At 41.8% G+C, this 12,897-nt stretch overlaps 1 protein-coding gene across 1 annotated transcript in view; it reads right to left on the bottom strand.

Moving 5' to 3' along the window:
- MYT1 (myelin transcription factor 1) overlaps positions 1 to 12,686 on the bottom strand; it is a 196,255-nt gene extending 183,569 nt beyond the window's left edge. Inside the window, exon 1 of the mRNA XM_044661195.1 lies at positions 12,450 to 12,686. Coding sequence (XP_044517130.1) covers positions 12,450 to 12,686 — 237 coding nt within the window. The remainder of the gene's footprint in view (positions 1 to 12,449) is intronic.
- Between the last annotated feature and the right edge of the window lie 211 nt (positions 12,687 to 12,897).

Raw genomic sequence — 12,897 nt, 5'->3', positions numbered from 1 at the left:
TATCTAGAGCTCTCTCCTTCCTCATTTCCATCCCCTAGCCTCTTCTAGTTTCCTTGAAGTCCCAGATAAAATCCAAACTTCTATAAAAAGACTTACCCAGTCCTTAAAACCTAGTGCCTTACCTCTGAGATTATCCACAGTTTATGCTGTATACATCTTATTTTTATATTGTTGTTTAAGACTGTAAATTCCTTGAGGACAGAAACTGGTTTTGTTGTTCTTTATATCCCCAATGGTTAGCACAGTTCTTGGCACATAGTAGATATTATGCTTGTGTACTTGACTTAACATTTGTTGACTTGAACTAAACACACATACTGATCAAATACTTAGGCTAATTGTGCAACTCTGATTTGTTTTTCTTGAATAAAAAGAGACTAAATTATTTTGTTAGGAAGCATCTAAAAACAAGCTCATAAGAATTCCCTATCTCTGGATGTTCTCTCTCCTCAAATTTTCCTAGAACGCTTTCTCTAGATCTCTCCATTGCCCCAACTTGGCCCATCCTCCCATGACCTACTTATCTGTATGCCATTTCCCTCTAGGAAAGTAAAAGCTTTTTGAAGGCAAGGACTCTGTTATCCTTTATCTTCAGATTGAATAAAACTATTGACTAAAACTCAGTCATCTAGGTGTTTCTCCATCCTGTTCTAGATTTCTGAGCCGATTAGATTTGGAATTCTCAGACATTACAACACTCTGCCATTTAACCCAATAAAAAGAGCAGACCTCCACAATTACAAAGAAATACACGTCTTTCCAGAAAAAGCACCAAGATTATGAGTTTCTTTAGTAAGCTTACACATATTTTCACTTATTACTGGGTCTATTCATCACTTGTGACTTTGGCTCTTTCACTAGAGCAAGTCTTTGTTTGCAACAGATAAGACTCTTCTACTTTCCAAACCTCTCATGTGGGAAAACCAGATGGGGGCTTTTATTCCCATTTTCCAGATGAGAAGACTCAAGACCAGAGAAAGAATGAGTATAATTGCAATAGGTCCCTCACTAATTTATAGTCCCCATTTTGACCCAAAGGCTATTTTGGTAAATGGAGAATGTGTGAGCAATTGCAAAATTCCATGTGCAAATTGGATGATTAACCAACTAACCACTCAATTAGCAGGTGCAACTTAGTAATTGAGCAGGCAATTTTGTCTTGCATATGCAGTTAATTATAGGAGCCAAAGTTGTATCACTGGCAAATCTGGAGGCCCAGTGAGACCCCTGCACAATCCTGCCCTCACAGACCTTGCCAGAAGCTCAAGTCACCTCTGAAGACTGGATACAGATTATGTGCCCTGATTTTCAATTCTCTGTCACAATTCGGACCACATTTCCTCTCAAGGACACAAATGAATTAAGAACAATTTTTAAAACTTCCTTTGAAATCTGTACTTGCATGTTCAATGTCCCCATGAGCAGGGCTGAAATGATTTGATTTTGTGATGTCTAGACAGGGGAATTGATGACAACTGGAGCTAAAGGACATTGCAGGTGCTTTGGAAAGGCTGGTGTGACTTGTGTTTTCAAGAAGTAAGGAATCCAAAATTTTATTTTTGTTATAAAATTCTATTGATAGTAGGTCTGTAGACAGAGAGCTAGAAGGACTTCAGAGGGCATCTAGTTCAAAAATCTCTCATTTTAGACATTAGGTTCAGGTAGTTAAATGCCTTATTCAAGGTGACATGGTAGGTATCACAAATGGAATTTAAACCCAGGTAATAGGGCTAGCTAGGTGGCACAGTAGATAGAGTGCTAGGCCTGGAATCAGGAAGACTTCTCACTGTGAGTTCAAATCTGACCTCAGATACTTACTAGCTATGTAACCTTAGGCAAGTCATTTCACCCTGTTTACCTCAGTTTCCTCATCTGTAAAACAACCTAGAGAAGAAAATGACAAATGACTTTTCTTGGCATCCTTGCCAAGAAAACCCCAAACAGAGTCATGAAGAGTCATGCAAAACTGAAAAACAACTCACAAACAAGGTCTTCTAACTACAAAGAACATGGCTAGGGAACTGATATTGATCTCACTATCTAGATAGCTTTGGGAAAAGAGTTGAAAAATAGGCTAAGAGATGTCAAGTGACTTGCCATCACTATCAAGACCCCAAGGCCTGTCTGAGTCTTAAAAAAGGTAATATATTTTATTTTATGAATTTAAAAACATTATTCTGAGAAGGGGGCCATAGATTTCACTGAACTGCCAGAGGGGTCCAAGGCACACACAAAAAAGGTTAAGAATATTTGTTCTAGGCTCTTTAGGTATATACATAATTTTTCCCTATTTTTACCCAACCAGGCTCAGCCTGGGACCTTTCTTGATTTTTGTCTCCATATCTGGGTTACCAAAGGTTTGTAAAAACTGCAGGCTCAAGATTCCCAGTCTATTGGACAACCTTTATTTATTTAACAGGCAGAGGCCCTAGGTCAGGTGAGGTATCACTTGAGCTGAAAATAGACAGTACCATCTGTTTTAGGCCACTGAAGGCAGGTGGAGAGAGTGTGGCTGCTGGAACTCAGTTTTCTTTCCAGTACTTAAATAGACCTTGTAGGTGTTAAAACATAAGTGTTTTGACAAGACAACTCAGCAAACTTCACATGGAAATCACAGAGGTGGCAAGACTGCATAGGAGTCCTTTAAAGTCAAAATGTTAGTTTAGTTTTACTTGGAGACCACCTCCCACCAAAAAAAAAATGGACCACTGGTCATTGAACCAGCAATGGTATTGGTCCTAGAGCCCATGTTTGGAAACCCATGCTAGGTGCCTTATAAACCCCAGGAAAGATGATTCATTCCACCCAAACACGCCTCATTTCTTCTAAGCCAGAAGAAGATACGGAAGAAAACAAAACAGAAGCCTCTCTCTCTCTCTCTCTCTCTCTCTCTCTCTCTCTCTCTCATTTAAAAAACAAAACTAAACAAAAAAGCCAGCTTTTCCCCCCAAGACTAATTTTGCTAAGAACCAATCTTGGGGATTCCATTTGGTGAGAGAAACCGAACTGTCTGATGGGTGACTGATTAAGAGAAAGAGGGCAGAGACAGGAAGATGGTCCATCTGCCCTCCCCCATAGCTCAATTTAATTGGAGTCCCAAAGAAGCTGAGACAGCAGTACTGTTCCTCTGACTGCATCTCACACCTGAACATCAATTCCCATTCATTTTTTAGGTAACAAAATAAGGGAGGAACAGAGGTCAGGGATGGCTTATGCTGGGAGCCCTCCCACCAATGTTTAAGATGATCCAAGTTGAGCATCCAGGCATGAAGTATGGGCATGTCAGTTTTGCAATGCTGGGTAAGAAAGGTTCTTAGGCCAGGATTCATCAGCCTGCTAAGACCATATGGTCTGCCCCTCCCTGCTGACTCCTTCCCACCAGATCTTGAAAGTGGACAGACCCTCCTTAACATTTTACTCAGCCAGCATAAAGAGGATTCTGAGCTCCATAGAGCAGTAGCTAGCTTCCTTAGTGCTATGGAGAGACCATAGGATAATAGACTAAGAGTTGGAGGGACCTCTGAGGCCATCTAGTTGAAGGTCCTCATTTTCCACATAAGAAACAGAAACTAATCGAGATTAAGTGACTTGCCCAAGGACACATGCCAAAGGAACATCAGAGGAGGGATTTAAACTCAGGTCCTTAAACTCTCTATAACAGTATTCTTTCCTTTACATCACACTATTTGCCTTTATTCCATTATTAATGGAGTTTGTGGACTTTATCTACTGATCTAGCACTTATCACAGTGCCTGATACACAGTAGGTATTTTTAAAAATGCTTGTTGTTGTTATGTCCACCTCTCTTAAGTAGCTTATTCTTTGGAACATAAGTAATAGTTCAGACTTAGCTTGCTTATAAAATAGTCTTAATTCTGATATCATTCCTAACAGAACATGGGTTTTTCCAAACCAAAAGCAAACCTACCCTTAGCCATATATATATCAACATATTTTTGTTCTATGTAAATATGTTTGGAAATGGTTCACTTGACACTTTTCAGTAGAGAGGAAAAGATGTGTGAAAGTTACACAACTTTGAAAGACTTAGGAACTCTGATCAACACAGTGAAACCAACCACAATTCCAGAAGACTTATCATGAAACATTCTGCTCATCTTTAAATAAAGGATGACAGGCTCAATACAGATTGAAACATTTTTTTATTTTGTCTTTTATTTTCTCCTCTTTTTCTTTAATTTTCTTTCTTGATAGTCCTAATGAGGGAATTTGTTTTCCTTGGGTGTATGTATTTCTAACAGATTTTGTTTTTCTTAATTTCTCAATGTGGGGAAGAGGCAGGGACAGAGAAAATTTGGAATTGAAAATAAAGTGGAATTGAATGCCCTAAATGCCCTGAATTTTTAAAGTTTTTTTAAAAAAGAATGTTACATTTAGACAAAAAGAAATATGCAAGTTATATACCATACAGGTTCTTTTTTAATGGCCTGAGCTGCCAAAACTGAGTCTCTGACAGATACCAAAAGTAGTATCTGTGCTGGTAAGGCTGGAAACCAGGTCACAAATGTTTAATACTTTGTTTTAGAAAGTCTTCAGCATCTTTAAAGAGTTGCACTAATCCCAATAGTGACAGATGTAGTAGGCAGCCTTGCTTGGGGTAGATTAAAATTCTCCCTCTGATTCGCTTTTTGGGTCCATCTGATTAAAATAACATTGCATTTTCTTCCTGTGCTAACTTAAATATGAAAAAGGAAGAAGCAGATGAAACAGTAAGTGAAGGCACTATACTTACCTCTCCTGAACAAAAAAAGAGGGAGAGGAAAGGGGGGCAGCAGTGTGAGGTAGGTACCCAGGTTATCTATAAAGCTGCTGGAGATAAAAATAAAGACCTTTTCAAACTAGATTTTCCACTTGAAAGTGTTTATTAATCTATTCTCTCTGAAGCAAAGAGTTCAATGGAAGCCTGAGATCAAAGGCATTTTAATTTAGGTAAAAATGCTTTTCCCAACATTTTTATTGTGAGATTTAAAAAATTGATGTTTGAGAAATTCACTTTTTGTTAAAGAAAGGATATGTTCCCAGATGCTAGAGAAGCCATACCTTCCCAAATCTACCCTTTCAGTTCCCAAGATCAGCTCCAATCCTATAAAGATTTCTTTGTCAAATAAAATATTACTGTGTTCTGAGATCTAGGCAGCAAAGCACTGCATTGGCTAGAGCTCTGGGGCTGGAATCAGAAGGGCTTGGCTTAAAATTTAGTCTCAGATACTTATTAAGTGTGTGACTCTGGTCAAGTCACTTTACCTCTATTTGCCTCAGTTCCCTCAAATATAAAATGGGGATAATAACAGTACCATCCTCTCAGCTTGGCACAATCCCTGGCACAAAGTTGGTGCTTAATAAATATTCACACACACCCCCTCTTCCACACTCTCCTTATCCCTTCTCAGCAGGACCATCCTTTCACCTACTTTGACTAGATCATAGATTTAGAGCTGAAAGGGTACCACAGAGATCATCCAGTCCTAGAAACTGAAATATTACATCATGTGCTGAAGCTCCCATAAACAAGTACTAAGTAGGAATGCCAGGAATTGAACCCAGGTCCTATAGATCCAAATCCATCATTCTTTCCACCTTGGGGAAAAGGAACTGTTTCATTTCTGTATTTGTATACTCAGTGGCCAGCAACAGCACCTTCCTCATAATTGGTGGGTAGTGAATGTTGGATTCAATGGAATATTTGTGTAATGCTAGAGAGATTGTGCTCTTTGGCTATGGCAAACCCATATTCAATTTAACTAAACAAATAGTCATTGAGGACCTGTGTACAGTAGGTTCTGTGAAGGATACCAAGACAGATAATACACCATCTAGCTCAGTGCTTACACTAAGAAGAGGGGAAAAATGTCCTCTAAAGTCAACCAAAAGCATATAGCCTTCCAAGTAAGGAGTGGTAGGCTTAATGGAGGAGATGACATTTGATCTGAATCTTAAAGGATAGGAAGGATTTTAACCTGCATGGGAGTAGGAAGACTGCAGAGAGAAAAGCATTCTAATAATTGAAAACAATTCAATGTACATTTTTAGAGTGTCAACTATATCAAAGTAATGTTAGGCACTGAGGAGAAAAAGCAAAATGAAAAATGGCCCCTTCCCTCAAGCCACTTACATTCTACCAGATCATAGACCAAGAAATAGGAAATGTGGGTGTGTTGGGACACAATAACAATCAGCCAACAAACATTTATGAAGTGCTGACCATGTCCTGAACACTATGCTAAATTCTGGGGAGAGAATGAAAGGCAAAAGTCAGGAAATACTCCCAAGGACCTCACAATCTATATAACTGGTAAGGGAACAGTGGAAGAGTAGACTGCAAAAGTAGCTGGGGACAAAAGCATGAAAAGCCTTAAATGTCAGGAGTTTGTGTTTCATTCCAACAGAGGGCCTAATCCTCTAGAGGGGTAGGTGCCAGATGGCCACACCTCAGTCACTAAACTTCCAAGGCAAATTTGATCATTCTGGAGGCTTTAGAGAGAAAGAGAAGTTTGATAAACCTGCTTAGACATTAACCAGGGTCCATGGCTAGACATCTGAGCAGGAATCCTAAAGCCGATCTCTCACCTTAGTGGTTCTCTAGAATCTGAGCCCTCTCCAGCAGCATTACTGTCTACACAAACTCCATCTTTGGAGCCAGCTGATTTCCTTATGCCTGTGGGAAGAGAGGTGAAGATTTCCAAGAGAAATGGAGTTCAGCCACCCAGCAGTGACTTATTTCAGTCTTTCTGGGAAACAAGGCATTTTAAAGACTTAGGTAACTCCTTATGAGGCTATTTCCCATTCACCATCTTCCTGTAAATGTATATTAGAGAATTTCCCTTAAATTTACATTAAAAAAAAAAACAACAAACCTTTACCTTCGGTCTTGGAATCAATACTGGGTATTGGTTCCAAGGCAGAAGAGTGGTAAGGGCTAGGGCAATGGGGGTTAAGTGACTTGTCCAGGGTCATATAGCTAGGAAGTGTCTGAAGCTAGATTTGAACCAAGGACCTCCTGTCTCTGGGCCTGGCTCTCAATTCACTGAGCCACCCAGCTGCCCCCCTAAGTTTGCATTTTAAGAAACCAAAATTCTGGTTCACTCATAAGGAATGTGTGGGTCCTTCCTCAGGTAACAATCTCCTGCAACAATTTTCAGCAAGGAGGCACTTGTCACCTGAGGTAGGGGAAGGGAAAAGAAAAAGCAAGGGAAAAGGGAAAGACCCTGAAAAAGGAGAGAAAGGAACATAAAGGGCAGCAAGTTGAATTATACTCCCTCCAACTAAGAACTTTAAATGATCCGCCCAGATCTCTACCCTGTTTAAAAGCCACTTTTCTCACCATCATCCTGTGAAATAGGTCTTTTCATTTTACAAACAAGGAAACTGAGGCTCACAGCTTCTCCAGAGTCACATAGTTAGTCAATGGCAGAAGCAAGATCAGAGCCAAGTTTCCTTGACTTCAGATGTAGATTCTGAACCATACCGGGAATCCTCTTGAATGAATCTTCCCCTTCTTCCCCAATCCATTCTAGGCCCTTTTTTCTAACACGCCCCTTTCCCATTCTAAGACCTATCTGAGGGAGGGAGAGGAAAAAACCGAAACGGGTTCAGAAAGTTCCGGGACAGTCCTTGGAGACAGCAGGGGACAGCAGCCCGGCAAAGAGAGGGTTAGTATTCCAAGAAGCAGGATAAAATGGCCGTCCCGCAGAGTCTCAGCAGATCCGATCCGGTGACAGTCGGGAATAACTCCGGGACCGCCTGGCCTCTTTCCTGGGCCCACGCTCCAATCCTTTAGGAGCCTCCGGGCTGAGCAAGTGGAGCCCCATTCCCACTGGGGGCGGAGGAAGGGCACATGGCGGCAATAGAAAGGGTAATGAGGGTCAGTGGACTCCAGTCCCCATCCCCATACAAAGAACGTCTGCGGGACATCAGGTCCCGCCCACAGACCCAAGTCCCGGGTCTCCTAGTCTAAGTGCCCCCTTCTTTCCCTCTGCCCGCGCCTCTCTAATCCCTGCGCTGTGAGCCGACCGTCAGTAACAGGAGAGCAGTTTATTCCACTCAGAATTCATCTTGCCCTTCCCAAGTGCTCCTCTCTCCCGGACTTGTGACCCTAAGTTTAATTATCTGACCCCCTCACCTAAAGTAGTGTGGCTGGCTCACAAACATCTGCCCTCTAACTGCCCTTTCAGGAGCTGACTGCTCCGGCCAATCCTGGGGTGAGTCCTCCAAAAAGACTTAGAGCTGAACCGTGGAGTTGTTATCCACCACCCCCAACCCCCTCCCTATCCCCACCTGCACTTCCTGTCCTAAGAGCGGGGCCCTAAGTGACCAGCTGTTTGACTCCCTGGGATAATGACTTCCTTCATCTTGGAGCTTGAAGTCACCTGGTCCTGCCTGTCCCCTACCCCACCCCTCCAGCTCCAGCCTCCGTGATTAGCCATGTAAATCAGCATTTCACAAACTCATTAAGGGAAGCTATAAAGCCCAGCCATGAATACATTAAGTAAGATGGGGGAGTGAAGGAGGAAGGGAAAAGAAGAGAGCGGGTGGGGACCCGAGGCGCTGGAGAATGATCGAACAGCTCTCTCTGTCGGGACTTTAAAGACCTGGTCAATGTCAACTTGACTAGAATTTGTGACTCCCAGCAAACATACAGAGGCTCCAAGGTGAATCCCAGCTCCTGACTTCAGCAGCATGAGACTTTTTTTTTTTTTTTTTTTTTTAATCTCAGCAGTGGAAGGAACCTCAGGAATCCCTTTGTAACATCCAGGCAAGTAGCTATCCAGCTTCTGCTTGAAAATGTCCCAATGACGGGAACTCCCTACCTTTCAAGGCAGCCCAGTTCCACTTTAGGTTGATTCTAAATATTAGAAAGGATTTTTTCCCCCCTCATGTGCAGTTGAAGCAACCTTTCAGTAACTCTCACCCCATTACTCCTAGTTGAATCCTCTGAGGCTAACCAGAATGAATCCTGCTACTCTTACACATGACTACCCTTTAAATATTTTAAGGCAATGTCTTATGGTGCCTTCATTTCTAAATGCTCACTAGTTTTTTATATTATTATTATTTTACTAAATCGATTCTCTTATGGCATGGTTTTGAGTTACATCACCTTCCTGGTCACCCTCATTGGTATTTAACTGGGGTCGAAATTGTCTCATACACAATAAACTTAAACACTTCCCAAGGCATGACAGGGAAGAATAGGAAGGTAACTAGCACAAGGAAGAAGGGCCTGGGCAAAGATCAGTGTTTGGATAAAATAACCTGACTTCACACAGCTGGGCCACTTGTCTAGCTATAAAGTGAGTATTTGGGATACTGATGTTGCATCTAAATTTATAATAAAACCTAAGAGCCAAATTTAAGTGAGGGAAAACGGGTTTACCAGATGTCCACTGCCCAGATAGGAGTGGAAATTCCCCATGGATTGGTTCGTGGAAATGCTTATATTCTCCCACTATTGCAGGTACATTTTTGATGACTGAACAAATTCTTCAGCCCAGCTCCCTTCCCTGAAGGTATTTCCTGCAGGTCATTCAGAGGTAGTCAGATGGTGGCTAAAACAGCTGCTCTAGTCTGAGGTTCCAATGCCTAGTTCATCCGAAATTATGCATATGTGGCAATTCTAGTGTTTCTGGAATCCAGGGCCCTAACACTCTGAGCAGGTTCACCAGGAAACAGGTTCCCTTGCCTTCATGTCACAGGAAGTTTTACAGAATACCAGCCACCAAGTTCCCCCAGATGTATCTATAACCCAACTCAAAAAAAGGCCATGAAGGCCTCAGAAGGAAACAACAGTGATGTTAAAACAGAAAAAATATCTTCTTCCTCAAGACAGGAGCTCTTCTATCCGAGGGTAACAATTTCCCTTACTCAAAAGCTTAGCAAAGAGAATCTGGTCATAGCAAGAGAATCAACAAGCATTTAAGGTTTCCAGCTTCAGCTAGAGACACCTTGTTATGAGTCTGCTCAAACTTTGTGTAGTTGGCTCTTGGCTCCTTCCTTCCAGAAAGGTGGCTGCAGTGGAAACTGCCATTAGTCAGGATCTAAACAGGTCAAAATCTGAATGTTTTTCCTTCCTCAGAATGCAGGAGAGTCTCAAGGAAGACTATACAGATCAAAAAATAAATAGGGGCACCAGCAGAGTCAGATAAGAATTGAAGTGACTACACAAAAATTATAGAACTTAGAACCATCAGGGACCTGAAACAAGAATGGGACAGCTGGAGAGGGCACTGAGCCTAGAGTTAAAAAGACTGGAGTTCAAATCTGGCTTCAGACACTTACTAGCTGTGTACCAAAGACAAGTCACTTAAGATCTCTTTACCTCAGTTTTTTTCCTCTGTAAAAGGGGATAATGATAGCTCCTGCCTCCCAGGGTTGTTGTAAGGATTAAATGATTTAACAATTGTAAAGCAGTTAGCACAGTGCCTGGCACTTAGTAGGTACTCCACTAATAAGAAACCTTATCCCATTCTACTTTTTAATTGACTGCACTCTTTCTCTTCCTTCTTGTCCTGCAGTGTCTCATTTACTTGTCTTTACTCATGCTCCCAGCTATGCTGGAAATAGAATCTTCCCAATCCTCATCTCCATATGAAGTGTTTCCCTGTAAGATCCATCTTGGGGATCCATCCACCTCCTCTGTGAAACCTTCCTAGATACTTAGCCAGCCAGCCCAGAGAATTTACCATTCTCTTTTTACATTTCTCATGGCACTTTCCTAGAACTCTCCATTGTATTTATCATACTCCACTTATATTGAACTTATTCATGTACGTGCCATATTTCCTCCAATAGACTGTAAGCTCCTTGAAGTCAGGAACTGTATCTTTTTTCATGTGTGTAGCCCCAGCTTGAGCCTAGGGCCTTACACTTAATAAATGTTTGTTGAATTGTTGTTGTTGAAAGAAATATCTGTTTGATGCCATCTTCTCTTTCTTTTCAAACAAAGTATTCTTAGTCACAATCCTTGCTGCCCAGGGAACAATAAACACAACATAACTGGACAAAGGAGACTTCGTCCTGCCTGCCTTCCTTTCCATAACAGTGGAATAGACAAATCGTCTGAAGCTGAGATCCCTGTATTCCTGCTCTTTTGTTTGCCATTAATTAAAGTGGCCATATGGAAGAAGCTGATAATGGCAGCTGAGGAGCCAATGAGGGAGGGAATGGGGACTGTGAGGAGCCCGTGGCTGAAGTGGCTTCTGCCGGCAGCTCAGAGTAAAGGGGATCCTGGCAGAGTTCAGTCAACAATAGATGGGAGAGCGAACATAGCCCCAGCCTGTGTGTCTGTGTCCTCTGGCACTGTGGACTGCCACAAGTTCTGTCTGAGGACCTCAGAAATGGCTGGCTGTCCTATACAAGACAGAGGCAAGAGGAAAGTAAGAGGCAGCCAGAACACTTCTGCCTGCAGACCCCAAAGAAGGTTGTAGTCACAACAAAAAAGGATTTGCTTCATTTTACAAAAAAGAAAAGTCAAAAGGGCATTTCCTGGTGACTCTCCTGGCTGAGCGCTTCACTCGGCTTGGCTAAGAACAGACAGCCCAAGCATTTCCCAAGGTTTGTTTTCAGTACATTGCGATTGGCTCCTTTGTTTACTCAGACCACTCACAATGACAGAGAGTAGCTGAGGTTTCTCTCTCTCTCTCTCTCTCTCTCTCTCTCTCTCTCTCTCTCTCTCTTCCCCCCCCTTCCATATCTCTCTCCCTCCCTCCCAGGACACAATTATTCACATCTTTCTTCCAAAAGAAAAATCATGATGGTGATGAAGGTGGTAGTGATGATACAAATGATCACTATGATAATACTATGGTCAAGCAGACCACCCTGGAACCTGAACCCATATTCAGCTAACATTTCAACTTAACTCAGTAGACATTTTTTTTGTTTTCAGAAATTGAATCCCCAACTTTACTTTCCTTGATAAAGCCCAGGTAATTAGTAATAATGCTATACAGAAGGAAATCCTAAATATGATAAAGAAAAAGCTAGAATATCCTTCCTGCCATCAACATAAGCAGGTTTGCAATGACAAAAAGCTCCTACTCAGGGGGGGAAAGATGCACTTTCTTGTCCTTTTCCTTGTTCATAAAGAGGAAAGCAAATTCAACCCAAAGAGGCATCACCTCTAAGTCTCTTCTCCCAGAGAACAGTAAACTAAGGGAAGTCATATAGCTCAAAACTCAACTTTGAGAAAACCCTCCTTTTTAGTTTTTAAAAGAAAAACTACTTGTCTTTCCCCATCTATTCACAACAGTCCCTATAAATAGCCCCATTTCTGATAGATTGGCCGAAAGGAAAACCTGAGCAGGGTTCCGTTAGGTGTTCTGTACACCCCCAGCACCCCCAACATAGATTTCTTAAAGCCCTCGGTTAGGATTTTAGAAATAGGCAACCAAGAGATCAAAAGCTTACTGCGATCACCACTGTTCAGTACCTTGGACTGGAAGTTATCATATGAGATATTCCAGGGAGACAAACTGTGAATCTTGTTTTTCCCTTGCTTCAGAGAGATCTTCTGTTCAAAGGAGTAGGGTTTCCTCCAGATAGAGAGCCACCAAATCCTGTGACCACAGACATAATATCTGCTGTTCTTCCAGAAATATTCAGAAAGTTTCTTGGCTGGATACAAGGCTTTCCCCCCCCTGTTAAATGTATTTTCTGTCAGATGCATAACATATCCACTAGAATCTCAAAGGGGGGAGGGGGGAAGAAGAAGGGAGAAAGAGGAGGAAAAAAAATCCACACAGACCCAGGAAGAAGGAGAAGCAAATCCCTCAGTTCTCCAATGCAATTAAAAGATTCAACCCCTAGACCTGCTCTTCCTGCAAAGAAAGCCTTCATCTGACAAATTAACTGTGTTCTCGGAAGCCCTTTTCCTGATC

The sequence above is a fragment of the Gracilinanus agilis genome, chromosome 2 (genome assembly GCF_016433145.1).
Source record: "Gracilinanus agilis isolate LMUSP501 chromosome 2, AgileGrace, whole genome shotgun sequence".
Classification (NCBI taxonomy): domain Eukaryota; kingdom Metazoa; phylum Chordata; class Mammalia; order Didelphimorphia; family Didelphidae; genus Gracilinanus; species Gracilinanus agilis.
Note: the sequence above shows the minus strand (reverse complement) of the source record. Positions and strands in the feature narration are given on the sequence as shown.